The sequence below is a fragment of the Silurus meridionalis genome, chromosome 27 (assembly GCF_014805685.1).
Source record: "Silurus meridionalis isolate SWU-2019-XX chromosome 27, ASM1480568v1, whole genome shotgun sequence".
In the NCBI taxonomy this organism is placed as follows: Eukaryota; Metazoa; Chordata; class Actinopteri; order Siluriformes; family Siluridae; genus Silurus; species Silurus meridionalis.
The window spans coordinates 6,508,024-6,535,732 of record NC_060910.1 but is presented as its reverse complement, the minus strand read 5'-3'; the positions used below and the strand labels follow the sequence as shown (position 1 = coordinate 6,535,732).

Below are 27,709 nucleotides of genomic sequence, written 5' to 3'. Positions count from 1 at the left end.
GGAAAGTTGCATCATGCACTTTTTTTCTGAAGATCATGTGAAGAAGAAAATGAAGTTCTCTCACTGCATTTTCCCCCCCTATTTTTCATGACACTGTGACACTACATGACAAGTTCATTTTGAAAGTACAGCCATGTTAAGTTTGTATTAATTATTAACTGCAGAATGGCAATGTAATCCCACATTTGTCAGTCCCTAAAAATAAATATAATCTTTTTAAATATAAGGTTAAGTATGCCCAACTAGCGATTAATGAATGGCTCTTGCTGTTGTATGGCTACGTTTGCAGCTATTATGCTAATGGTATGTTGTAATTCTTGTCATTTAACTAATGTTAGTGTAGTATGTTTTTTTTTGCAGTTTAGTGGTGATCCCAAACATTTCAGCAACATGGATTCCTACGTATATTTGCAGAAAATAGTCAAGTAAATATGATTCAGTCAACTTTCCTTTTGTGTTTGTTCAGGCAGTTTGTGTGATACTGAACAGAAATACCTGAATATGCAGTTAAACAGACATGATGGCAATCAAATTCCTCTGCAACCACGTAACAGACTCTAAAATGGATTGTTAACAGACAGCAGTGTGTAGGTAGATTCTCATGATTTAGAAGTCATGTACGAGGTAGTGTCAAAACGTTTTGAGACAAGTTCTTTCTACAGGAAACTACTTTATTTATCTACGTTGACACATGACCACCTTTAAAATAGTCCTCTTGTACAGCAATACAGCGCTCAGTGTGTTCCTGCCACTTCTGGAATGTGTCCTGGAAGTCTTCTTTTTGAAGCGTGTCAAGCACCTTCTGCGATTCGTGCTCGACCTCCGCACTGGTGTCAAAACGGCAACCTTTGAACCGGATGTTCATCTTCAGGACAAGGGCAAAGTCTGCAGGAGTCAAATCTGGCGAGTAGGGTTGGGTGTGGAAGTGAAATCCTTTGGATTAATCTCCGACGTTTATCATGCACAAGTTGCCGAATGGTTTTGATATTTTCAGGGGTTGAGCTCATTGAAGGAATTTCAAAAAGCACATATGGGTGTGAATGTTTGGGTGTCCAAATTATCTTTGCCAACAGCAATATTTGGAGCAATTTTAATCACTAGATTGAAAACCTAAATATTAATTTGTTTCTTTTGATTAATTTAATACTCCTTTCAGTGAGTCCATGTGTAAGAAAATGCCCCAATAAAAAAATTCACAAAAACAGGCAGGTTTGGCACCAGTAATGTTTCTGAAATATCATTCAAAAAATGTTATGCTCCATATAGGTGCTCAGACAACATCCTTGTTAAACATGTCTGGCTGTACCACGCAGCCTGTCTCAGTGTGTGTCTGAATGTGTTAGTAGAGTATTATACAGTGGAGGCATGGCTATGTGCAGCATTAGCAGGTTCCCACAGTGCCTCTCCATCAAATGACCTGAGGGATGAAGGTGGTGGGCGCTCTTCAGCAGGTTCCTCATATGCATACACGTGTATAGCAGCTACGTGTGTGAAAGCGAGTGCTAGAGAGCTATGAGGAGGAGCAGTGAAAACAAGCCTCTTTCCAGGCCGGTGTTATTTCAACCTCCTGCCTCCTTTAGTCCACTTTTGAAGACAGGAAATCGGAGTGAGCTCATAGTTCAAGGGCCATGTGGCAATGGTTTAGACTGCAGAGCCCCATGACCTGCACCTCTTCACACACACACACACACACACACACACACACACACACACACACACACATACCACATCTCTCAAAGCTGTGTTACTAACACCAAATCCAATACAATAGTGCGTATGGGCCGCTTTTGTTTCAATTGATAACACAAACCAGATGGCAAAAAGAGAAAGAAGGAAACAAAGAAATATTGTCGAATATTTGCAAAGAAATACAACCCAGGACAGTGTCCAGTTATATCTATTTGTCTTGTGTTGGCTTTCGGGAGGCTGTGTGGCTTCGTGGGCTATATTTTGGGTTATTTTTCATACCATGAAGGATAAACGAGGAAGAAGCCCGGGATGGGAAATTGTGCGAATACGCATAAAAGAGATCTGAAATAGATTTGATTCTTTAAACCCCATACATAGAAGCCCAATGTAATAAGACCCAAGTATATTTCTTTTTTTCTAGGACATGAGAGGAAAATGTGAGGCATTCCTACTCTCGCAGAACAGTTCAGTTTGGTGTGCACATACAGTAATGTGAGTGTGAAATGGATGAAAATCTATACATGATTGTACATCAGATCAGTGCAGTTGCATTATTTTTCCACTAAAAAAAGTCAACTAAAGGAAATGTCTTATTAACAGCATTTGTATAGAAATCCCTCAGCCTTTTGTCTCTGCACTGATTTGCACAGCAGTGTTTGATCTTTAGGCTCAAGATGCTGCCCAGCTCTGGGATGGTATTATCCACTATGACATTGACATTTCAATTGATCGTTATGAAGAGCATGCGTGTAGCCTCTGTAGTGGTGCCAGGCTGGAGCTGGGCATGGCTCAACATATGCCTGATAGCTTCCATGCCACATACCTGGTTCTTGGCCACAGAAAATTATTAATTGAAAAAAATTATGAATGTTTTTATATGTATATACAAAGAGAGAAATATTTTTTTAAGTGATATGTAAACTTGGTACATAATTAGTTTTACATAAATAGTCTTCAATGCCAGGTTTTAATTAGACTTTTAATTAGACTTCAACCAAACAGACAGGCCACACATAGATACTGTGCATCCGGCTTATCTTCCAAATATGAAATAACGTTGTGAATTCAGCTGAACCTGACTGCTAGAAAACAATCACAACTCAGCCTGCTTGAGCCTGGACTAGTGCTTACAGATGGGCACGACAATTTGGGCCAAAATTGAAATGTCAATCGATGTAAGGCAGCAAATATTTGGCACAGAATTCAAATGTTATAAAATTTTTAGGTTGCCATTTAAAACCGAGCCACTTTTGGCTGATAAAACATTTACCGTTGCCAGAACTGACTATATGTGTCCAAACCCAGCTAAAGTTTGTCTAAAATCATCTGGAAAAAAGTTGTATAGTGCAGTAATGTGTTTATCATGATCCTGCAATTCTGAAATTAACCATTGGGTGGCAACTACATCAGTCCCAGAGCTGTTCTTTCAGAGCTGTTCTTCCAGAGCTGTTCTTCCAGAGCTGTTCTTTTCAGATTTTTTAATATCTAGTCCCATGTGAGTAATTATCTACATATTGGGAAGTGATGAGATAATACACTATCTGTCTACTCGATTAGAAACACCTGAACACTTCACATTCACGCTGTCATTTCAGCTAATGATCTGGCAACAACAATGTGTACAATGTGTATATTCATGCAAAAAGTGGGCTTAAAGGTGTGTAGCATAGTTGTTGGCACTACATGTACTGGTTTAAGTTTTTAAAATCTACTACTAATTTTCTAGTAATTTTACATACAACAGTCTGTCCAGTTTATCAATGTGAATGGCGCAAAAGACTAAAAACAGCATGTGTGGAGAGTGTGCAGGAAAATAAAATCGAATGTTGATTAGAGGAGTCTCTGGTAACTCAACCATGGTGAACAGAAACGCACAAACCTTGAGGTGGATGAGCTACAGTATAACAGCTGATGATCCACTCTTATCAACCAGGCACATCACAAAAACTGGACAGATAAAGGCTGGAAAAAGTGCAGTTGATTTTTATTTTGGGTGACCCTGTGACCATAATGGCCTCAGATTTCAGTTCTTGGCTGCCAGTGAAAATTTCCGCTGTAGTAGCTTATGTAACTCAATGTGGAATGATATATATATATATATATATATATATATATATATATATATATATATATATATATATTAAAAAAGTAGAGTACAATGAACAGTTTTTTTTACTTGTAACAATGCTACACTGTGAACAATACTGTTATTTTATGACATTACTTTCTAGAAAATAAAAATGACACACCAGCTGTGTGTGTTTAAATGTCCCAGCATGTTCACACATTAAAGCAGCTTTGGTGTCCTTTTGATCACTGCATTTACTTAAACCTCATGTTATCCTAAGTGTTGCATGACCGTTCTTCCTCTCTGGCAAAAACTCCAGAGCGGACATTGTGTCGGCCAGGGCATGCACTGGGGTGCCAGTGGACACTTCTTAAAGTTCTTCTCAACCATCAAATGTTGAACGATTCCACATTTATTGCTCGAAACTGTGATGATGAGGATGAGCACAATGACATCACCATGAGTTAATGGTCTAGCATGGCTTACTCTTTTCAAGGAGAGAGCAAATTCAGAGGATCAATATAATCTACATTGGAAATGTGAGTGTAGAGATACTTATTCGTTGTTTCCACACACACACACACACACACACACACACACACACACACACACACACACAAAAACAAGGTTACTTGCCAATTTCACATATGCTGCATGAGGAACTGTGAGTACTGTAGGTGGAGAGAGAAAGAGAGAGAGAGCTCTCCAAGTCTTTGAAGCGCTGTGCTGGTTAGTTCATAAGGGTTTAAAAAAATGCATGTGCTCAACCTCTTTTTCCCTTTACTCTCATTCTCTCTCGCTCAATGTCTATCTGTTTGTCTGTCTCTCTCTTTTTCTTTCTCTCTCAGGACTCGGAGAGAAAAGGATTCATAAACAAGTTATATGCCATTCAGGATGTTTGCATCAGTGTGCAAAATGCGCTGGATGAAGTGGCCTCCTACGGAGAGAGAATAAAAAAGTGAGGAGGAGGCACTGTTTCGTTTTTTTTTTCTACTCCCATCACACAACAAAAATTCTTTGTTTTTTTACGTTTAATAAGAAATGTGACAAGATTAGAACTTTGCACATATAATGCAATAAGTGAAGCGGCTTTGTTTCTTAATTCAAAATATTTTATTCTGTAGTTTATTTCATTTGGTTCATTTTATTGTACTGTACATGGTATTTTTTAAAGCTTCACTAGTGGGTTTTGTAACGGTTAAAATTACAGTTCTTCGACATTAATTTAAAATATAAATAATATAGTCTATAAATTTATAAAAAATAATTATATATATATATATATATATATATATATATATATATATATATATATATATATATATATAGGAATTGTAACAACCATTTTTATAGGTTTAATAGGTGGGATCTGGTGTTTAATAATTAATGTATTATATTTTGTAAAAATATATAAGAGCGAGGTGGCAGCTTAGTAGTTATGGCATTGAACTCTGGATTTAAAGGTCATGAGTTCGAATCCCAGCCACACCAAGTTGCCACTCCTGGGTCCCTGAGTAAGGCCCTTAAGTCCATAGATACTCGGTTGTATGAATGAGATATAGAGATAAGTCTGTCTGGATAAGTGCATATTCCAATTGACATAAATGCAAAAATAATAGTGTACTTTATTATTTTCTGGGAAGGATTTTTTCTGACTAGACTAATATCAAATCCAGTTAACATCCCAATCTAGGGCCAAATACAATCTAAACCAAATAACATTAAACAACACAAAAGACTACGAGTATCACAACATGTGAGACACAATCTGGCAACATATACATCAAATTTAAATATCGCAAAATGACTGAGCTCTTGTGTCTTTTTTTTTTCCAGTACTTTCAATTGGACTGTGCCTTTTCTGAGCTGGCTGGCCATCGTGGCACTGTGTGTAGCCACTATTATAGTTTACTTCATTCCTCTCAGATACATTGTCCTGGCCTGGGGTAAGTCATGAAAGTCTCTTGAGGATGTCAGTGTTAATGTGTATTAAAATATTATGTGTTAATATTTTAATATTCGATATAAAGTGTGTTAAAATATAATAAATAAATCAAAAGCGTAGATATGGTAAAATTGCAGATGATCTGTGTCTATCATCTGTATACTTCTGGCATTGAAAACAGCAGGGATGCTGTTGAAGAGACGAGCTAGGAGCAAACACAGCCTCATAGCTAATGGTCTGTGTGCTCCTTTGTTCACTATTCCAGACTTGAGCAGCAGCTCTTAAAGGCCAGAGAGCAGTGCTCTTGTAGGCATAATGGCAGCCGATCTTTACTTAGAAAATGGGGTTTCAGAGAGCCTTTTGATCCTGTGTTGCTGGAGTAGCAGGCAGCCTCTTTTGACACACTGCTGAAGTGCACTTGTCCCCCCCTCATTGAGGTGTAATGCTGCCGTGTCTGCCCAACTTTCAGGGGTGAATAAATTCACGAAGAAGCTGCGAGACCCATACACCATCGACAACAACGAGCTGCTGGACTTCCTCTCCAGAGTGCCCTCCGATGTGCAAGTGGTAGGTGCACCTTCCATTTCTCCAACCACCCTACTATCTGTCTATCTATCCATCTTTCTTAGAGTAGGTCCGAGTAAAGCACTTTCTCTAGTCGATAATTACGCAGCACACACTTTACTGGTGTAATAGAGTGGCCAGTCACTTTTCACCCCCATCTTTCCTTCCAACACCTGCTTTTATCTTTGCTTTGGTCAACTATCAAAATGTATTTTTCTTCCTGGAGCTTCACAGCATGTTATTTGGCTTGTACCACATAAAATATGTGAGCCTTTCCTGAACCGAAGTTGCAAAGAGTTCATCCAGAAGTCTAACAAAATCCTCTAACCCTAATACAGTTTTTAGTTTGTTGAAAAGAGGAAGTAGGACACACTTTTGGAGATACGGAGAAAGTTTGAGGTGCAGGAATTCCCTGTGAGGTTAATCCCTAGTTATTTTTATACTACATGCTCTACACATAATTAAGAACCAAAAACAACCGGTAGGTCAGACGTTAAAATCAGCTGTTAACAAAACCCATTCGATACCCTTTACGTTAAAAACATTATGCTGACATTATGCTTTTTCTTTCTGATGGACGGAATACATAGCTAAAACAGGGCTTAGACAAAAATGTAGCTTTAACGTGTATGTGCGCTTTGATCATCCTATTCCATGTTTACTCCCTATTTGCTATAAGAATATCCTCCATTTTTCTGGGAAGATGTTCCACTATATTTTGGAATGTGCTTGTGGAGTTTTGTGCTCATTCAGCCAAAAGGGCATTGATAAAGTAGGGTACTGAGGTAAGGTGAGGAGACCTGGGGGGCACCCAGAGTTCCAGTTTATCCCAAAGAGCTCTATAGCATGCTGCTCAAGATCTTTCACTTCAGCACATGTAAACCATGAAGTTCACTTTATTATGCTGGAACAGGTTTGGGACTCCTAGGTCAATTGAAGGAAGAATTTCATACTACCGATTACAAAGACATCTGCATTCTATACAATGGTGTGCCTTCAATTTCGTGTTAACAGCTTGGGAAAGAACCACATATGGCTGGAAAAGTCTGGTGTCCCAATACTTTTGTCAATATAGTGCGTGTTCTATTAAATCCAATAAAGTATAAATATAATAACCATTCCTGACACAAAAAAATACAATCAAGTCACTTTCACGTTTCCAGATTTATTCTTTTTTTTCCCTACAATGTCCGATCCATTGTTTTACGGTAGTATCAGATATCATATCTATTGCAAAACCATTCTCAGGAACTTTATAATATTATTTATTAAAAAAATGACATTGCTATGGAAATAATCAGTGTTAATGATACATTTCAAATAATACCCCCGCGCAGTACTTATATTAACAAGAGTAACTGCAGAACTGTGAGGGTTAAACGCCACTTAAACTTTTACATTGTGTCGCTTTCTGCCAGTTAAACTTCATGCCAATTGATTAAATGTAATTCTATAATGCATTTTGAATTAGGCTTAATGGGCTATGTGATCTGTGAGTCTGTGCCGTTCAAATCTAATATAAATCAGCGAAATCTGCACCAGCTGCCATACACAGATTTATTGACTTCTTGCTGTGTAGTAACTCGCCATGCTTTGTTATTGTAAGCCATTAGAATAAAGTAAAGTAATCCTCTCGCGCTCTGCCTCTATATTAAGCGTGTGATCAGAGTCATGCAGGCCTGCTTCATATAAACACTCATATTGTGTAAGGGAAGGTGCCACTGTTTAACTTCAATTAAGGCCTGTGCTTGTAAACACGGGCGCTGCTTGTTATCTGGCTTCCTCAGCGAAAGCTAAGCCCCGTGGTCCTGACTGCCGAGGAGTCGTGCGGCTATGAACAAGGACCGATCGCTCGCCTTTGATGGACCCTGGGTGGCAGGCTGCCTTTCATCTTTAGAGGGTCATAATCTCTCACCCCCACATGGCTGTTCTATGGCCAGGCCCAAATTGTGCTCTGGATGAGCTTTCAGTTCGTCCTACCGCAACACCTGGAGCCCAGAAGGTTCCGGGAGGTAGGAATGCCTGGAGAAGGAAGGAGCTGGCTAATGAGGCAGGGTCAGTGCAAACTTCGGAGGACTTAACCACAGGGGTAATCTGTGCCAGATTGTTGCACATTGACTCTGGGCTAGTCTGTAAAAAAAAAAACAACGCAAAAAAGGCATGTATCACGTTGCGTTGAAAAGGTACATAATGTGAAGCGGTACGATTCAAGGAACGTTCCGCTCTGCATCTCTCTGAGCCGCTTGCACAGGTCTCCTCACCTCACCTCTGTTTTCTGGGTTACATGCGCCCAAGGGGGACAGCACTCTGCGCTGCTAAGGGACATCAATGACTTAAATTAAGCATCGCGGAATCAGGGTGTGTCCTGCGGGCAGGAGCAGGCTCGAGTGTTTTGCAGAGATGACAAATGAAGCACCATTTTTGAGGCCCCATTGTGACCCAAACCTCCAGCACTGTCCCCTGACAGCGACAGCCCTGCAGACACCGGGCTCTTTACAGATCATTTGGAGGAGCCTCGGAACACAGCGAGCTCACGAGCTACTAATGACTCTTTATATAAAGGGCACCATAATGCACTCCATCAGAAGGTAGTGTTTTTTTGTGCTTGATGTGTGTGCATTTCCCCCCCCTGAAGAAAAAAGGTTCAAACTATATAGCTTGAGCAGCTATAGTGAGCAAGCATGCTTCAAGTGGACTTTCACAAGAGCTCCAGGGATATAAAAGTATTTCAGCCTTGATGTAAAACCAGTCTATACTGAGCTGCAGGGTCTTTTCCCCCCCTCTGCTGGAATCCTATATGTGCTACCTGCTGTGTGGTCGCTACCTGTTAAGTACACCTATTTCTTTATCTTTTGCGTTTTCTTCTGATTCAATATGCCTAGAGACAAGCTTTGCCTTATACACATTGCCCTCAGTTGAACGGGTTTGATTTCATACCTGAGTAAGCCAGCTCTCTGATCCAAGGGAATCTTTTATGTCCCTTAAACGAGGCCAGCTCTTGTTGCTGACTTAAGTATGTACAACCTAGTATTAGAGACGTGTCCTATCGCTAGAATGTTTTATGATACCATTAGCCAGTGAAGACATAGAATGTAAAGTGGGACGCTAGCAATTAGCACACGAGAATGCCATTACGGTGTATGCAAATGAAAAGACGTACACGGCGAAGCCAATTCATCACCTGAATAAGGCATATCTGCTTCTGTAGTGAGAGAGAGAGAGAGAAAAAAAAAGATGGATTCAGTAGCAGACTATTTTGGAGGTCTCATGTTCCATGGTTTCAGTCTTGGCGCTCTTATCTGTGTATATCAGCAGTACAAGTACCTAGCAATTAGCGCGCTTCGCCAAACTACAGAAAACAAAAGTTTTCTCCGTGCTTGCACGTGTCGCTTTCTCTTGACAATACACATGCGAGCAGATCTCTCTCATCTATGGGCGTCTGTGCCTTTTTTATTTGTATTTTTTTAGGAGAGTGTTTAATAGCCCTAATGCTAGGTTAGGTGTCACTGGAGATGAAGCAGGGAAGATTTTTTCTCCTCTATCTTCCTGTATAAAGAGCATAGCATAGTATCATTAAAATGTTCTCCTTTCATTTACTTATTTATATTTGCCTGCCGCCTCTGTGGCTTCAAATCCCTATCCCTGCTCAGCAGCAGGGCGACAGCGCGTTCAGTATCGTCGTGTCCTGGGACGGTGCCTGAGATCCCGTTAAACGAAGCACTCACGAACATGGCGCCACCTCTGTACACACACACTTCAAAGCCTGCTGCTGTCAGCATGGGGAAGAGGAGTGAGGGTGGAGCAGCCTTTGAGCGGCTCAAGGTCTTCTCCCATGGATGTTTTGCTTTGTGCCAGCCACTTTCTCCAAATTGCCGTCTCACCACGCTGATTTGACTCCTCTTCCTTACAGAAACGTCTTTTCCTCCCAGCCGATTCGTCTCGTCTACGCTCTTCTCTCAGAGAGAAGGTTCTATTCGGTGGGACAGCACTCCATCATTAAAAGGGTGAACGCGTGTTGCTCCAATTAAGATGGCAGAGCTGTCAGCCGTTAACCGTAATGGAACCTGTAACGTGCCGAGCATCTCGGGTGGCAGTCGCTTTTTCTGAGGGACTCGTTTTGATAGCACTTTTATTGTTGTTTTCATCACCCACTTCTTTTCTTCCATTAGGTTCACGAACATTGATCTGTATCCTGTCACCTAGACATGCAAACTTTTCTTTACTTAGTTCAGGAAGGTTTCCAAAAGTCAGCTGCAGATCGAGTTAGCGAGATCAAAACGGGATACCGTATGCTTTGCTTTCAGCTCTTTTGGAAACTCCTTGCCATGTCCCTGCCCTGTTTTAGGCATCATGATCTCTATGTTCCGTTTAAAACTGGGTCAGATGTTAAAGCCCAGGTATTTTTAAACAATGAGGTCATTAAGAGTGCTTCAATAATATTCCTGGGAAAAATGTTCATACAAATACCTTCAGTTGTATGCATCATTAAAGCCTCCTCAGATGTCAGCTTGTGATGATGTGTGTGAAGGTTTGTTCATTTAGTTTTAATCGCATTCTGAAAGATGGATGAATAACAATAGATGAGTTCTCCATCTTAAGCGAGAGTGTCTTCGGATACAGTAGACTGTTGTCTCCTTGCTCTGGTGATTCATGATTGTATTGAGTCACCCTTCGATAGAATGTATGTTTCTCTAGGAGACACCAGGAATGACGTCAGATGCTTTGTGGCTGATCCTTTTGCATGACTGCCCAGACATGAAACCTAGAGCCTGTTCATCTATGGTTAAAACACACTGACGCCTGTCTTCTTTCAACACCACTGAGCATGGTTTGCAGTGTTTGTTTTTTTTGAAGTGTCCAGGTTTCCTTCTTCATATTCCTAGTTTGGCAAGTCACCCATTAATAACAAAATCCACCAATTTTTCTAATCTTGCTTTTAGTTGTGTTTATTAGATGCAAGTATGTGGACTTTGGCTGCACTGGCACAAGAATGAAATGCATTTTGTTAAAAAAGGATGATTAAATATTTTAGCCAGTTAATACATTCATGTGGAACATTTTATATTCATTTTGATGGATTAACATTTTACATTTATTGAAATGGATTATTTAGTCAAACTTAAATTCAACATACTATGAGGTGGTATCAAAAATGTTGTAGACTAATGATGCTAACTGGTGCTATTCTGACCACATGCTTTGCCACGTCTGCGTTTTCATTATGGACAGCAAGTTAGTACAAAGAGCAAATGTAAAATTCAGCATAAAACTAAGTAAAAATGCACTTTGACATGATATACGTTTGACATATGACGATGCTGCAACGAGTCGTTTGAGGTGTTCTGAGTGGCACGTTCCCTTTAAGAGCATAATAACATCATTGAAAGATGAGGAAAACCTTCATCGAGCTTAACCCATAAAAACGTCTAAACTATTCAGCAACTTGTGCATGATAATTGTCGGAGATCAATCCACATGATCTCACTCCTGCACCCACCCTACTCACCAGGTTTGGCTCCTGCAAACTTCACCTTCTTCACTAAGATGAAGATCCAGCTAAAACAAAATCACCATTTTGACACCAATGCATAGATCCAGTGTGACTCGCAGAAGGTGCTTGACACCCTTCGAAAAGAAGACCAATAGGACACATTCGAGTAGTGGCACCTTGTACATTCTATTGTATTGTTCCAAGGATGATTTGGCCTAGAGGGTAGTAGATTCTCCTAGTGTGCCTTTTGGTTTCCTCCAGGTTCTCTAGTTTTCTTCCTTCTCCCAGAAACATATAATTAGCTAAACTGGTTGTGCAAATGTACCCTAGGTGTAAACGCATGTGGGTGAGAATGCTGCCCTTTGATCAATTTCTTCCTCATGCTTTAGAGGATACAACCCAGGCACTTCTGGCTGATGGAAGAGGTCCAACCACAGTTGTCAGTCCCTAGCCTCCTGCTCTAGCCAGGTTAATTCAAATGTTCCCCAGCCCCTGAAACTATTCTGGTTTCTCACCAAGTGACAGACCTTTCGTTTTCCTCCTCTGTTGGCAGAGGATCTGTGAGTAATGAAGTAAACTATCTTTCCATGTGTCCATTGATTAGAGGGGATTTGAGCGAAAAAGGTTGCACAATATGCGGATTAAGGCCGCTTCAATGACGCCAGCCCTGCGGCAAAAAAAAGAAGAGATTAAAATGAAATTTCCGACACGGTAAACGTAAGCTGGCGAGGAAATCTTCACTCTTTCTCTGACCTTTTTGATTCAGACCTTGTATAGGAACTCTGATTTACTCCATCTTTCTGAGACTGTGCTGGTTGTGTTTTTGGTTGTGTAATTCCAATATAAAACACTTTCAAATATTATAATTAAAAAATGTGCAAAAATGAAAAGGCATGGCATAATAATGTTTTGCACAGGAACTTTTTTTTTTTTTGTGAAGGAGCTCCTAGATACGGGTTCCCTTCACCCTGAGCTAGTGGTGTTTGCTTTTTAGATGATTCTCACTCACATGGAAACACTATCAATGCATTCTTAACACTGCCCACCTGATTCTGTGTGTGTGTGTGTGTGTGTGTGTGTGTTTTAACAGGTGCAGTACCGAGAGCTGAAACTGGATCCAAGTCACAGCCCAAATAAGAGAAAGAAAAATAACCCAGGATAGCTCTTTTCCTTCTCCCATGGACTCGGACTTAGCATGCCAAGGACCGGCACTGATTTGGACCGGCTAGGTGTTCTTCCCCTAATTTCTATTTTTATTTCTCTCTCTCTCTCTCTCTCTCTCTCTCTCTCTCTCTCTCTCTCTCTCTTATATCCTCTGTTTCTTGACAGAGGAGCACAAATGGTGAATGTGAAACTAGAGGAGCACTTTTAATTATTACCATGAGGGTTTGCGCCATACTTGTTTACTTTTAGTGAAGAGGAGAGTGTGAAAAACTCTTGACCCCTTTTAGAGTCGTACGGCAGGAGCTATTTGTCACTGGCTGGCATCAGGCAGATGGCTCTAAAAGCCAAGGTGTCCTTCCAGCGCAGCAGAGGGAGACCAGAGACAGCGAATGGCTTCAACCACAAATAGCAGGATCAGCTGATAATACCGCCAGCCACAGCGGCACATCACGTCTCGGAAGGAAAATATGATGGTTAGGTTGCAGTTCGCACCCTGTAATTTCCACAACGTGGTAAGGTTGCGCGCTGTAACCCGACGTCCTCCAGAGCAGTTATTAGAGTTGTCAGCTAAGCCTCTTTACAGTTCGATTTATAGCTGCAACTAAAGTGTTTGGGGCAGGAAGAAAAAAAAAAACTGCCTGGCTCAAGAGCCAGTATTTATTCATCTGGGATATTTGTTTTAGGTAATCAGGTTATTTTAAGGGTATGAATGATGCATGCTTGGTGTATTTGCGGTAAAAAGAATTATAATAAAAGACTGGCATGTTTACAGGAGCCATATTAGTTTTGGTGACAAATTCCATTTCGGTTGCTAAACACTAGCCCACACGAAATCTTTCTCCTGCTTCTTTCGATCCGTGCTGCAGTGTGTCCAGGTCTCCACGAGGTGCCACCCTGCTAATATGGATGTCACTGTGGGTGGGCGGAATGGAGGGTGTGTAGCGGGTGTGCGGCATGCTAATCAAGTTACAAAGGCATCTCTTTTCCACGGTTAACTGTAGATTCAGTTTCCAAAAAAAAAAAAAAAAAAAAAAACGATGACAGGCAGCCAAACTGAGAGGGCGGCTTTGTGGGTGTCTTCATTGTAGGGAATAGCTTTCTTGAAAATGTCAATAGTGTGTGACAAGTAGCTTGAGGGACTTGGCAGGGGTGCGGCGCAGGGCAGGAGTTTACCACCGTTGCTGTGGAGGGAAGAGGACCAAGAGGGCGTAGCATGCCCTTTTTTTTTTCTGAACCTCTTTCTGAATTTGGCACGCCATACTTTTTCGTCTCCTTCATCCACTGGGTTGAGAGAGAGGTCATGGCTCGGCCTGTAGGGATCCTCCTGAGGGATCGCTGCTGAGCAAGTGTTGAAAGATCACAGCACCATCAGAGGAGGCTTCTATTCAGCTTTGGTCCTTCCATAAGGAGTTTAAAAAGAAAAAAGAAAAAAAAAAAGAAAAGAAAAAGTAAAAACACTCCCTTATAGCTGCTTTTCTATAAGCACATCTGTCATATGGAAAGCTCATTGATTTGTTTGAAAGCATATCCTTACAAAGACAACACACTCCCCATTGACCAAGACACTGATGGCACCGAAGTGATCTCCATTAAATAAAAAAAAAGGACTATTCTTAAGGAAAATTTTGGAAACTGCTGAAAGGGACACTTTTTTTTTCTGAATGTCTACGTGTTGTTCAACTTTCTTTTCATCGTTCAGTAGATCGTATCGTGTGGCTCGTGAATCTCCACATCCTCGGATTATTTTTCTTTTCTACAAACGCATATGTTACGTTCGCAAGCAAACCAAAGTGGAACTTTTTAATGGCCATCAATGTAGAATGTCACAAAGGGAAAAATGGTTACAGGACTTTTTATTTGCACTGATATTTTTAAAATCTGTTTAGGATTTGGTTTTTAATTCATGTAAATATATATATATAAATATATTATATGCTTTTAAATGGTAAGAGGTTTATGATGTATAGCTATAAATGTGTCAGCTATCTGCGCCTGTTCCATCATCATTAAGCTCCGGGTGGTTGAATGGTTGGAGGTGCGAATAAATGCAGGTTCGGGTAGAATGGGAGAGCACTGCTAAATAATTTCAGTGAATGCCTCAGATGAATGTTGATTCATTTAAAAAAAAAAAAAAAAAAGATATAAGATTATTAAATATTTTTATCATCTCTTGCTTTTGTATTGGTCCTCATTCTTTTTGATTTATGACTCAATATTGCATTAAAAGGGAACAATGTCTGAGAGAATTCCAGGTTCTGAGCTCGACAGATCACGTGGGGTACAAGGTGTAGTGCTATTCTCGGAGTCTTTGTGGTGGGTCTGCTGTGGAATAAAATACAGGTGTGTGCAAGGCGTTTTTCCCGATGCAAAAATGTGTGTCTAATCGGTCATCTCTGATTCCTTCAGCCTCCATTAATCGTCCTGCCGGCGCTGCAGTGTGTGCGCCCGACTCCAGCTGGGCCTCTGCTTCCTACCAAAGAAACCCCGGCTTTGATGCGAACATGTACACATCACCCACTCACCGAGTGATCGAGGGGCTACTCGTTTCATGGGAAGGGGCCAGAGGGGCCTCCCCTGTGCTCTGAGCCACCATGCTCCCCTACCCTATTCATTTATTAGTCTGGCCGTTCCTCCGCTGTCTGATCCCTGCTGTTATTCAATATGAGCACAGAACATCGCACACTGCACCTCGCTACAAATAACTGCACAGCCAGACGCTAATAATTACCGCTACACAGGAAAAGAGGGGCAAGAACACTCCGGTTTGTTATTAATGAGACCTACCATCGCTCTTGCGCTGTCAGGTGCAGACTGTCTTTGCACGTCTCGGGTTTAGCTCTAATCCTGCCTTGTTCCGTCCCGTCGTACCTATCTCTCGTCACCTCTGGAACATACAATGAAGGCCAGCCTCCAGAAAAAAAAGGGCTATTCTTCATAGAGATCTGGTCTTTTTTCTTGACCCAAAGGGGTGTAATGGGATCAATGGAGTGAAAGGGGCTGAACCCTGGAACTCACCTGGCACCCAGATGAGCCTGATCTATCTCTGTCCACCATCATATGAAGGGATAAGACTAATCCTCTGTGAGGTCTATTAAGCATCAGACAGCACATAGCCTACCACACAGAATGAGGTGCTGTGGGGCAAACTAAAAGTTTACACACATCTGCAGACCTGTAGAAATATGTGCAGATGGAGATTGTACAGGTCAAAGTCATCAAACTGATTTAAGTAAAGGTGTGAAGAGGAATTGGAGAGGAATTTTCAATACAGTGGACATAGACGATCGATGAGCATGCACTTGGTGGAGCTGCGGACCTGCCTCGCCCTTTTTTTATTGATGGAGATGACAGGATCTTCCACTGTGAAGGCTGTTGCTTAATTTAAGGGTCATACCTGTTCACCCAAGCTTTGTCACTGGTAATGATCTTGGACATGAAGGACGGGTCATTGGGTCATTCACGATGAGCTTACCGAGATCTTTGCAGACCTCAACGTGGTCTTTCTTCTGCTTCTGGATCAGCATCCTAGAGACGAACTCAGCAGCAACACGGCGCATGCTCAGAACACATGTGAGGACCGACACACCGAGAATGGCAATGTCGTGGAATGGTCTCCGACGTGAACGTGAATCATGCACAAGTTGCTGAAGTTTCGACATTTTTCGGTGGTTGAGCTCATTAAAGGTCTTCTTGATATCTTGTCTTCTAGTGATGTTCTTCCACTCTCGAAGCACATGTGCCACTCAAAACGCCTTGAACGACTCATTGCAGCATCGTCGTAACTTGCCGAATCACGTCAAACATCTCTGTGGCAGAATTGCCCAGTTTCACGCAGAATCACGTTTCCTCTTTGTTCTAACTTGCTGTCCATGATGAAATCGCCGCCGTGGTAATGCACATGGTCAGTATAGCACCAGCTGCACAGCTTATCACAGGATAATGGCTTATGGAGGTTGGGGCTCCCTGTGACTGTGCGTGTAGACAACTAGTTTCTAAACTTTTTAATACCATCTTGTACATAAATGTGAGGTGCCATATCTTAAAGTGCTTATACCACTATAAAAGCATAACAGAAATATAACAATGCTCAAGGGAATTTTTTTTATTTCACCTCCATATCACTAGAGGCGGTCTGTAAACCCGGACACGTTCTCATGTAAGCGAAAACATACCTCAATACCTTCAAGAAGTAATTTCGTGTTTTTTTTCTAAACTTTACACATCACTGAATTCACTGGGCCTCAGCACAATGATTTTATTGAGCTTTATAGAAGGATTTGGACAGCCAGCTCAACCATGTCCAAGCTCCCTGCCGTGACGTGTAGGGTGGTGTGGCCTACATGCCCACTGTTCATGTCTGTCATGTTGCTGCTGGTCTCGCCAGATGAAACACTGGGTCCAGGTGTGTACCGACATTCTAGTGTGATGCACTGGCATTACATCAGCTATTTTACAGCTGGGAGACAAGAGGGAGAACATTCGCTCTGTAGAAGTTTACCCCTTTATGGGTAACTGATCGATATCTAAGATAGGTTGGTATAAAGAAAGACAAAAGACAAAATAGGCTTCCTTTATCTGGCCCACTAGGTAATAGACATCACCACCATGGCCTTCAAGTGAGCTAGATGCCCACTTTTACTGTGATATGCCACAGGGCATCACCTAGAGGCATAACTACTAAAAGAAGTCGGCTTTGCTGCTAACTGGGCATTGTTATAGACTTTTTCAGAACTCTTTTACCTCAGCAGTGTGTGTGGCAGCCATCTCGGAATTTCCTAAAGCAATTCGATCAATGACTTTATGACGCAGGTCAACCAGGCATATGACTGGAGGGTTAAATAGAAAGCTAGTTATGCAAGTGTAGTTCAAACAGTGACTTAACAGTAATTAGCTTTATAAAGAGCTTGTATATCAATAAAAAATTGTTTTCTATATATATAAAAAAATTAGGGCTGTCAATTGATTATAATAATCGTGATTGATCGCACGATGGTCACGAGTTAACTCGAGATTAATCGCAACTTAATTGCACATTTGTATCTGTTCTAAATGTACCTTAAATTAATACTTTTCAAGTTATTTATACTAATCATCATGGGCATGGACAAATATTGATGCTTCATGTAAATGTATGTTTATTAGTAAAACCATATTCAATATAGAGCATGAAAACAAAATATTCTTGTAAATGTTTTAAAGTAATTATGGTGTTCTAAATTCCGTAAATCATCAGGACACCGAACAGAACTTTTGCTATGTTCGGATTTTGGTGCTGATTGGAGACTTGGTGAATCGGTAAATACATTATTTGTATTTGAATATGCATTATTGTAGTTTTTAATTGATGTATGTTATTTGGAATTCTGGAAATCTTGAATAAGGTTTCTTTTTTTATTTCTAATCCCCATTTATTAAAGGTAATTTCACTGAGAAAAAGCAGCTGGACACACGATAGAGTGAAATCTCAACATTTATTTTTAGATTTTTACACTTTATAAAAATTAACTTTTTAACTTTGATTAACAGCATCACATTTCCCATATAGCAAAAGTGCAAAAAGTTTTTTTTTTCTTCAATAAAAAAATGTTATAAAACATTCAAGGTCAAAGTGAAAAACTATAAATTATCTTAAACAGATTATGTATGAAATGTAATAATAATAGTAATAATAATAACTAGATTCTAGTCACTGTCTAGTCTGGCCATTGAGCAGAGTCGTGCCTTCAGCCTGCAGGTCCTTCAGCAGCTGGATGAGCAGACTGGTGTGTATCCCCTGGCAGTGTGTCAGTGCAGGACTCAGCTGCAGCACATACTGTTCCATACTCATCAGAGTCCTCAGGTCATGGGCCAGAGCCCCTATTTTGGAGTTTCCCAAGTGTGTGCTTAGTGTCTCTGAGTTCAGGCGGAGCAGTGTCTGTGCTGTAGAGGGACTGAGCTCCAGCACTGACTCTGCAGTTTCATATGAAGGGATGTACTGCTCTGCTAAATAGGTGAGAAGGAGGCTGCTGAGGAGACACGAGCAGGTCTCCACAAATGCCATGTCTCTCACCTCAGATCTCTGGATTGCCAGAGTTGCGTCTCCTTCTTTAGCACATCTTATGAGCTCGTCACGCATCGCCGCACAGGAGACCAGGTCCAAAGGTGTCTTTCCACAATCATCATACACTTGCAACAGCACAGAACCTACATAACAAATAAAAAGGTTAGGGCCCCATGGAAATTACTCATCTGCAGTACCACTTTGAAAGAGCAGATGAAAATATTTTATTTTCCATTTTAACCTTCATAACAGACATTTTAAGAGACAATGTTCTTCCAATTCTGCCAATTTTCTGCTTGATTTGCCTGGTCCTTACAGCCATTTTATTGGCTACACCTAAAGCAAAAGGACACTCATATGACCAAAGCTATTTGGCAAGAAGTGTTTTTTTTTTTTTCTGGACAAATCAGACATTTCTGAGTTAAAAGACTTACCAAATACCAAGTAAAATCCAGAACTACTTATATACTGATTTTTTTGACCACACAACAGACCAAATGTATATAAATGACCAAGTTTATAAATTGCTTGCTATTATTTCCTAGTGTTAACATTAAACATCTTTACCCATTTCTCCACACAATAAAAGGGAAAAGAAAAGGAAAGAAAGTAAGTAGGAAAGGAACTAGTTTACAGCAAACTGTGATTCTTCGCATGTTATGAAGCTGTGGACAACCATGATACAGTGCCCCTGAAATAGAGGGTTAAGGGTCTTGCTGGTGGGGCCCCAAGAGTGCCAGCTGGGTGATCCCAGGGCTTGAACCCACAACCTTCTGATCAGCAACTCAGAGCCTTAACCACTGAGCTCCTACCTCATAATCATTGCTCCAACACTAAAAGCCTCCAAAGAAGAACAGCACAGAACTCAAAAACAGCTAAAAATAGTCATTGGTGAAACAAAATATATTAATAATAGACAGAAACAAAATGTTACTTTAGTTTACAAAGCTTGCTTTAAAGAATGTTTCTTCTTACGCAACCCGTTTCTGCACAAGCCTGGTGATTAAAGAAAATCACTTCATTCGCCTCATGTCATCAATCACAGATCTGTTCTTGGAAGATTCTGATCATATAATTTGACATGGAGAAAAACATTGTGGAAAAGTCTGTTATCCATCAAAAGATCACCTCAGTGTGACGTGCAACAATCTGAAAAGACCAAACTGGTAAATAATGAAGGTGTAGAAAATATGAGACAATACATTATATATTACATTCTTATATATACATATATATATATATATATATATATATATATATATATATATATATATATATATATATATATATATATATATATATATGTGTGTGTGTGTGTGTGTGTGTGTGTGTAGATTTTTTTTAGATTTCAATCAAAAAGTAACCAATGTTACAGAGGCTACTATTGGTACCATGGTTAGAACAACATGCTACTGCTTGAGAACCACATAATACCACAGCACAAATTCATCATCGTGTCACCACTACTGCAGCAACTTTTCACCTCCCAAACATCTGGCTAATAGTTCTCCATTGTCACTGGACCAATAACTGGATAAAAACCCTGTAAGTACCATTCCAAGAAGTCAGCACTTCCTTGTTGTACCTGGTTGTTACCTGAACATTCTAGTAAACATCATCCTGGTTCAACAACTCCAGTGGCTTTCTGATCCAAAAGGTGTGTTGATTCCTTCTGACACTGTGTCAGTTAGCCTGCAAGTTGAATATGAATTATTTTAATTGTTTAAAGGTCATAACTGAAAAACAGAGCTGGGTTCAGCCAGGGGACAGAGCGTGGAACGCGTACACATACACATGCATGCAAAATGATCTGCCTGCCACTTGTTCCTCTAGGCTAGTGCTTCACACTCCATGGAAAAACTAGTTGTGACAATGAAATGATGACTAGTCTGATCAAGTCCCACACTGACATTGACCTAATCGAGCAGTTTGCTGCTGTGTCGTTTCACACACTGCATGTCTGCCACTTCATATAAAACCTCACTGATGAACAGAATTTCACCGCATGGGTCAGATAAGCTTTTTTTTATTTAAGGGTGAGAAGATTAAGTGCAAGAAGAAATGTACAAACTAGATTACGTTAATCATATTTCAGCATTTCGAACTGCTAAAATTAGTGGTCAGCTCTCATACAAATTATGATTCCACAGTCTTTTACTGTAGGTTCCTCATTCCAGTACAAGTAAGCACTAAAGAATGTTTCATGACTTCAGGACCCAATAGAAACGGTTTGAGTTGATGGTAAACAGCTTGGACATTGTTTCACGTTTCTGACTACACTAGAAGTCAAAGGTTTGGACACTGCTGAAACGATTTCATTTGAACTAAAAGACATTTTGATAAAAATAAATAAATGTACACATGGACATTAACTTCACTAGTTACTTTTGCCTTTGGAACGAATGTCAAAAAATATCCTTATATATATTTACTTGTGTTCTTGTTTGCCGTGTCGATCCTTCTATTGAACTACTATTAATTACTTTCTCTTTCCAACCCGTATTTGAGCACAAAGTAAGGCTTGACGTCAAGTGTCGCCTTTTTCTCTGCTTCCACTCACTGTTTTTCTAAAGAAAAATATACTTGAAGCCACTTGACTTCTAAACCCATTTGTGAACGTGGCAGCAGCACTCTGACAATCTGGCAAGTGAAAATGTTGATGTTTCCAAGAATTGCTGCTGTCAAAAGCCAATATGATATGTTTTGTGCATGTGAGGAGGAAAAAAAGACTAGGTTTTTAGTCTGTGCCAGGTGAGGATCTAGAGACCTGGTAAACAAACATCTCTATTATTTCTCCTCCGCAATTGATTACTTGCAAAGTGCAGGCGTAATGGGAGATGTGTGTGTTCGAGGTCACGGGCGACGTGCGGGGCGACAGGTCATCTCCATACACCGTCAGATTCGGAGTGCCTGCGCAATTAGCAAAGCTCTACTGAGGTAGAGAATGGAGAAAGAAAATCTGGAGAAAGAAAAAAAAAAACCCCAATATATTACTTTTTAAGCGTTTTTACGGTTATATCAAAAAGCGTCTTTTAGAAAAATAGGCTGAAGAATCTCTGAACATCTGAATGCCTTAGTAGTAAGCATTTTATGCATTCTGATGTTAGCCTGCTAAGAATTAGCATTTTAAACAGATGTGTTTGCATTAGATACACAAATTAGTCAAATCGAGAAGCTTTAGCGTTTATTTCAAAAAGACAACACAAGACAGCGTTGGACAAATACACCAAACAGCACGGCCACTAAACCTACTGTATGTTATACAGTACAATGTGCAAAAAAGGACTGTATACAGGAGTGTACTTGTAAATAAACACAAAATGTAAACACAGATGGTTGTGAAAAACAGCAATAGCAGCAGTCAAATAGATGTGCAAAATAAATAGCATGTAAACATTTATGTAGCTATAATAAATTAATAATTTAATATATGTGGTGCTGAAGACATGGATGTGTAAAATGAGTACGAGTACGGGTTTGAGTTTAGATTTGTAGCAGTTCACACAGAGTTGAGTGAGAATAACTCAACTATCAACAAGAACACTGTTATCAAGTAGCGAGGTACAAGCTGTAACTATTCACCGAATTCATAAATATAAATATTTTAGAGAAGACTGTCTAAAAAAAAAAAAAACAATATGGAAGAAAAGAAAAAAAGAAAGACTGATATGAAGTAGCAGGATTTGGCTTTGCATTTTAACTAATCCAATTATTCAACCCGAGAGTTGTGTGCCCCCAGTCATTAGTTATAAAACATCAGACTAACTGGGATCCTGAGAAGGAGAGCAGAATGGGAGCAAAATCTCATTTTCTATAATTAACCCAGGTAAATATGCTTTAGTTTGCTGACACTAGATTGTGAACAAGTTGCTAGATGAATGCTGCAAACTGCTTCCGTCTTATATTTACTTTTCCTCAAATTCTTTCTAAAAGTGTAACCATGGTTACAATGCATCTAGGGGGAAAAAAGGTATAAGGATTTTGAGACACTTTTGGTTATGGTATATGCTTACACTATGGCTTCAAATGATAAGATGTGTTTGTTTTGAGTGGTTGACTCTTCAGCGTGAGACTGAGGCAGCACGAGGAAGCGCGAGGGATTGCTCCTCATTGTGTGGCACAACAAATGGCCCCAAATCTTCAAATCGTCTTCAGGCATAATAATATAATTTGAGGTCACTACTCTATTCGTCAAAGCAAATACACTCTCTGTAAAAATTATTGTGGCACCTGACTATTCAGGAATATTGGGTCCGTCTTCAAAATGTTACCACAAACTTGAAGGCAAACAAATGTATAAAATGTCTTCGGATGCATTTTCCCTAGGAGAGCTAGGAGACTCAAACCTGTTCTAGCATGACAATACACCTGTGCACAAGGCCAGCTCCAGGATTATAAGCTTTGGGGAGGAAGATCGTGAGTGACCTGCTATAGAGATTTGTCCTCAAGCCTACTGAACACCTTTGGGATGAATTGAACGCTGACTGCGCCCCCAGGCCTCCTCACCTCACCTACATCTGACTTTACCAACTGACTTTACCAACACTCTTGTGTGGCTGAATATTCACAAATCTCCACAACCACACTCCAAAATCGAACATCTTTCTAGAAGAGTGGAGGTTTTTATAACTGCAAATGAAGACTGAATATGGAATAGGATGTCCAAAAACGCATACAAATCTAATGGTTAGGTTTCCACAAACGTTTGTTTATTATAGTGGATCTAAAACCAGATGTTTTTTTACATTTATTTAAAAAGGAAAAATCCCCCTAAGAAGACTAAAAGAGAATTCCAAATATTTACACTGCAGGTTTTTACAGAACCAACTGGTTTGCAAAACATCTCAATTGACTGCAAAGTAACAAGTTACAAAGTCAGTTCAGGATGACTGAAGAAGAACATGCACTTTGCATCTTTGTGTTTTGTGAAGAGCATGTTTTTTGCTTCTTTGGAAGGCTGGATCATTGCCCCAGATGCAAAGCATGCACAGATGCAAAACTTGGCTAAACAGCCATGTGCAGTGTTTGTTCGTTTGTTTGTTTTTGCTACTGCAATCAAATCATTTAATAAGCAGCAGAAGCGTTCTTCAGAGGACTGAACATGTAATGAACAAGTATTAAAAATCTTTGCTTGTTGAGAAGTAAAAGATTTATGCTAAATAAAGCTATAAAACTGATTTTGATTGCAGCACATTTTAGGGTCAAACTTACAAAGAAAGTTATCCAAACTCCCTGCAGCCAAGTTTGGAGGTTTAATGAAAATGGTGGCATATCTGTAAAAGTAAAAACAAAAAAACAAACAAAAAAAAAACACTTTTCTCTGGATATTATGGTATCCGGCCAGACCTTAAATGTGGTAGAATACTTTTCTTAGCAACAATATAAATAAAAATTTTGCAACTTGACGCTAATTAAAAAGGAGCCTGAAAATTAGCTACTGCACAAGTTTTGATTCATTTATTCCGTATTATAATCCACAAACTAGTTTTCCTGTCACATTGACTACTGTGTTAGTTCTGACTGGCTCTTGTTTTAAGTAACAAGCCTTCTAAAGGATCATGGGGGGGAACAAAAAAACTTTATACAGTATATCAAAACTACTGGATGATTAGAACCATTAAATGGCAGCTTCCAAAGAGTTTGTGTACTTCAGAGTAGATGTGCATTGATTATTGGGTGGCAAAATTTATATATATATATATATATATATATATATATATATATATATATATATATATATATATATATATATATATAGTACAGACCAAAAGTTTGGACCCACCTTCTCATTCAAAGAGTTTTCTTTATTTTCATGACTATGAAAATTGCAGAGTCACACTGAAGGCATCAAGGGCTATTTGACCAAGAAGGAGAGTGATGGGGTGCTGCACCAGATGACCTGGCCTCCACAGTCACCGGACCTGAACCCAATCGAGATGGTTTAGGGGTGAGCTGGACCGCAGAGTGAAGGCAAAAGGGCCAACAAGTGCCAAGCATCTCTCGGGGAACTCCTTCAAGACTGTTGGAAGACCATTTCAGGTGACTACCTCTTGAAGCTCATCAAGAGAATGCCAAGAGTGTGCAAAGCAGTAATCAAAGCAAAAGTTGACTACTTTCAAGAACCTAGAATATGACATTTTTCAGTTGTTTCACACTTTTTGTTATGTATATAATTCCATATATAATTCCACATGTGTTAATTCATAGTTTTGATGCCTTCAGTATGAATATAAAGAAAACTCTTTGAATGAGAAGGTGTGTCCAAACTTTTGGTCTGTACTGTATATAAAATTTTAAGCAGGTTGTCAGATAGATACAAAGACAAGCCACATCACGAGCATGGGAGTGTGCGGAACAACATACTGTGATATTTTGTGAATTAGAAGAGAGTTCACTAGAAAACATGTTCAGGTACAAACAAAAGAAAAAATAGGTGGAAGTGGGCACGATTGAATAGAATTCTTCCAGGAGCAGCGAGAAGTGGCATTCGAATAAATAAATAACTATATATAAAAATAAATCAATCCGACCATTCAGCCTGACTCAATAAGCTTCTCTAGAATGTTTTTTTCCTTTAACCAGCAAATTCCTTCGAACAAGTTCTCTATAAATAAATGTTATAATCCATTTCCCAAAAATTTTCCAAATTCTTAACAAAAAAAACACCTGCTCCTCAAAAAGAGCATTATTTTCCTTATTAGCACTATTTCCAGCCAAATAGCAATTCAAGGACACAAACCAAAAAACAGACATAATTCCTCCAGCAAAACACTCAGACCGCACTGCATGAGTGGTTGCAGTGTACGAGGCCTGTGCTGAAGCCTTATTTACTGTAAAGTGGGAGATAAAAACGAACTGACATTGAGCATTTAGGAAAGTAATTAAAATCTGCATCCTTGAAAACGCTGTATGAATATGAGGGAAGAAAAATGCATAAAAGCTTTTCTCGTTTGCTACCAGATAAGTGTCGCGTTTAAAACGAGGATGACACAATACTTGCTTCTGTTTACTTTCCCATGGTGTCCTGTATCAAACCCTGGCTCAGAGAGAGAGCTGCTCCCTACCGCCGCCATGTCAAAGCGTCTGACAGGCCGAAACCAGGAATGTGACAAAAGCTAACCGTGCCATGCACCTTCCTTAAAACAGGCTCTCACACACACACACACAGTCACTGATAAATGCAAGCTATGTGCAGGTCTCCCTCCCCCAGGACAATGGTATGAGCTGCTGCCTATTCTTTACAATGGCCCATGAAATCCACATCTGTCAGTGCACACATGCGCACACATCCACACGATTGGCCTGGATTTCCCAAGATATTGGCTCATGCATCATGGAGAGTGATTGAAGTGAGCCCAGGTATTGGCTTACTGTGGCAAAAAAAAACTGTACTTGGCAGATAAATAAAACACCTGAAGGATTAGAAGTGAATGTCTGTAATTAGGCTCCGTATGCCATTCGCTTTTCTCATACACACATACAGAGTGGTACAGGAGCAGAACAATTCGTGGCAATTCAATGTTTGCGCTTTTTGCCACTTGAGGAACTTGTCTGCAAGCAAGCAAGCAAAAACACACACACACACACACACACACACACACACACACACACACACACACACACACACAAAACCAGTAAGCAGCCTTTTGGCCTTTAGAGGGCAGGCAAAGACTAGAAATAGAGCAGAGTAGGCATGGGGAGGAGGGGAGGCTAGAACAAGAGTGTGTGTGAGTGTGCTGTGCATGTGTGTGTATGCAGAGAGCGTACATGACTGTGAGAATGAGACAGTCAGACGTCATCTCTCCACAATCTGGATGTACTGTTGCAGATTGTAACAAGGTAAAAGGCAGAACAGTAATCTGGCACAGACGATCAGAACATGAACTGCTAGCAGCAGAGTGTCATATCCACACAGAGAGCATCATGTTCATAATATGTGAGTGAACACACACACACACACACACACACACACACACACACACACACACACACACACACACACGTGTGCACAGTCATGTTTTCCTGACCATGAAAACAACCCAGATGCATACAGAAAGAACACCAGCATAATCCAAGTTTTTTGGCACATATTACAGACTCACACACACACACGTATACACACACATTATTTGTATATGTGAAATAATATAATCAGGTGAAATAATACATATTTATATAATAATAAATACAATTATGAATTATATAAATATATATTATTGCACCTGATTAATGCGAAACCAAACTTAACTTATCCTTAATCTCAGTAACCAGAAGTGAACCTTGTGACTCTTTTTAATTGGATTTTTCTATTTGACTAAAATCTGCACGATGGAAAAACCTGGCCCGCAAACACAAAATCTAAAGATGGTTCCACATTAGCAGTGGTAAAGGTATCTGTAATTGGGAGTTCAAATACCAGGACCGGCCGTGAGGCACTGTTAGATCCTTGAGCAAGGTCATTAACCGCCAGTCTCTTTTATCAACTGTTTAACAAAATGCCTCATAAGCAACATTTGTCACATAACTGCTGAATGGGTCCTACTTATTGGTCAAAGTACATGCAACTGGACTGGTTTTAAACTCTCTTATAATTACAAATACAAGATTTGTTCCTCCTGATGTAGGCTGGTTTCCATCCAAAAGATTTTGTGACAGTTTTATTCTAGTGAATTTGTATTTGACATTTGATTTAGTTGATTTTTGTTAACTTACTGCAGTAGAAAAAGCATGGTGGCAGGACAAGTTAAT

The 27,709-nt window shown here is 39.9% G+C and overlaps 2 protein-coding genes across 6 annotated transcripts in view; one reads left to right on the top strand and one right to left on the bottom strand.

Annotated features, from left to right (window-relative positions):
• The window catches only part of mctp1a (multiple C2 domains, transmembrane 1a), a 144,201-nt gene extending 129,138 nt beyond the window's left edge, over positions 1-15,063 (top strand). For 4 of the 5 annotated variants that reach the window (XM_046841678.1, XM_046841679.1, XM_046841677.1 and 1 more), the window contains 4 exons: positions 4,606-4,715; positions 5,594-5,703; positions 6,172-6,269; positions 12,848-15,063. In XM_046841678.1, the coding sequence (XP_046697634.1) occupies positions 4,606-4,715; positions 5,594-5,703; positions 6,172-6,269; positions 12,848-12,919 (390 nt within the window). In that variant the 3' untranslated portion in view covers positions 12,920-15,063. The remainder of the gene's footprint in view (positions 1-4,605; positions 4,716-5,593; positions 5,704-6,171; positions 6,270-12,847) is intronic. The other variant, XM_046841680.1, reaches the window with a different exon arrangement.
• A 3,316-nt stretch (positions 15,064-18,379) lies between these two features.
• The window catches only part of slf1 (SMC5-SMC6 complex localization factor 1), a 38,064-nt gene continuing 28,734 nt past the window's right edge, over positions 18,380-27,709 (bottom strand). Inside the window, 1 exon segment of the mRNA XM_046842137.1 lies at positions 18,380-19,104. Within this exon segment, the coding sequence (XP_046698093.1) occupies positions 18,608-19,104 (497 nt within the window). The 3' untranslated portion in view covers positions 18,380-18,607.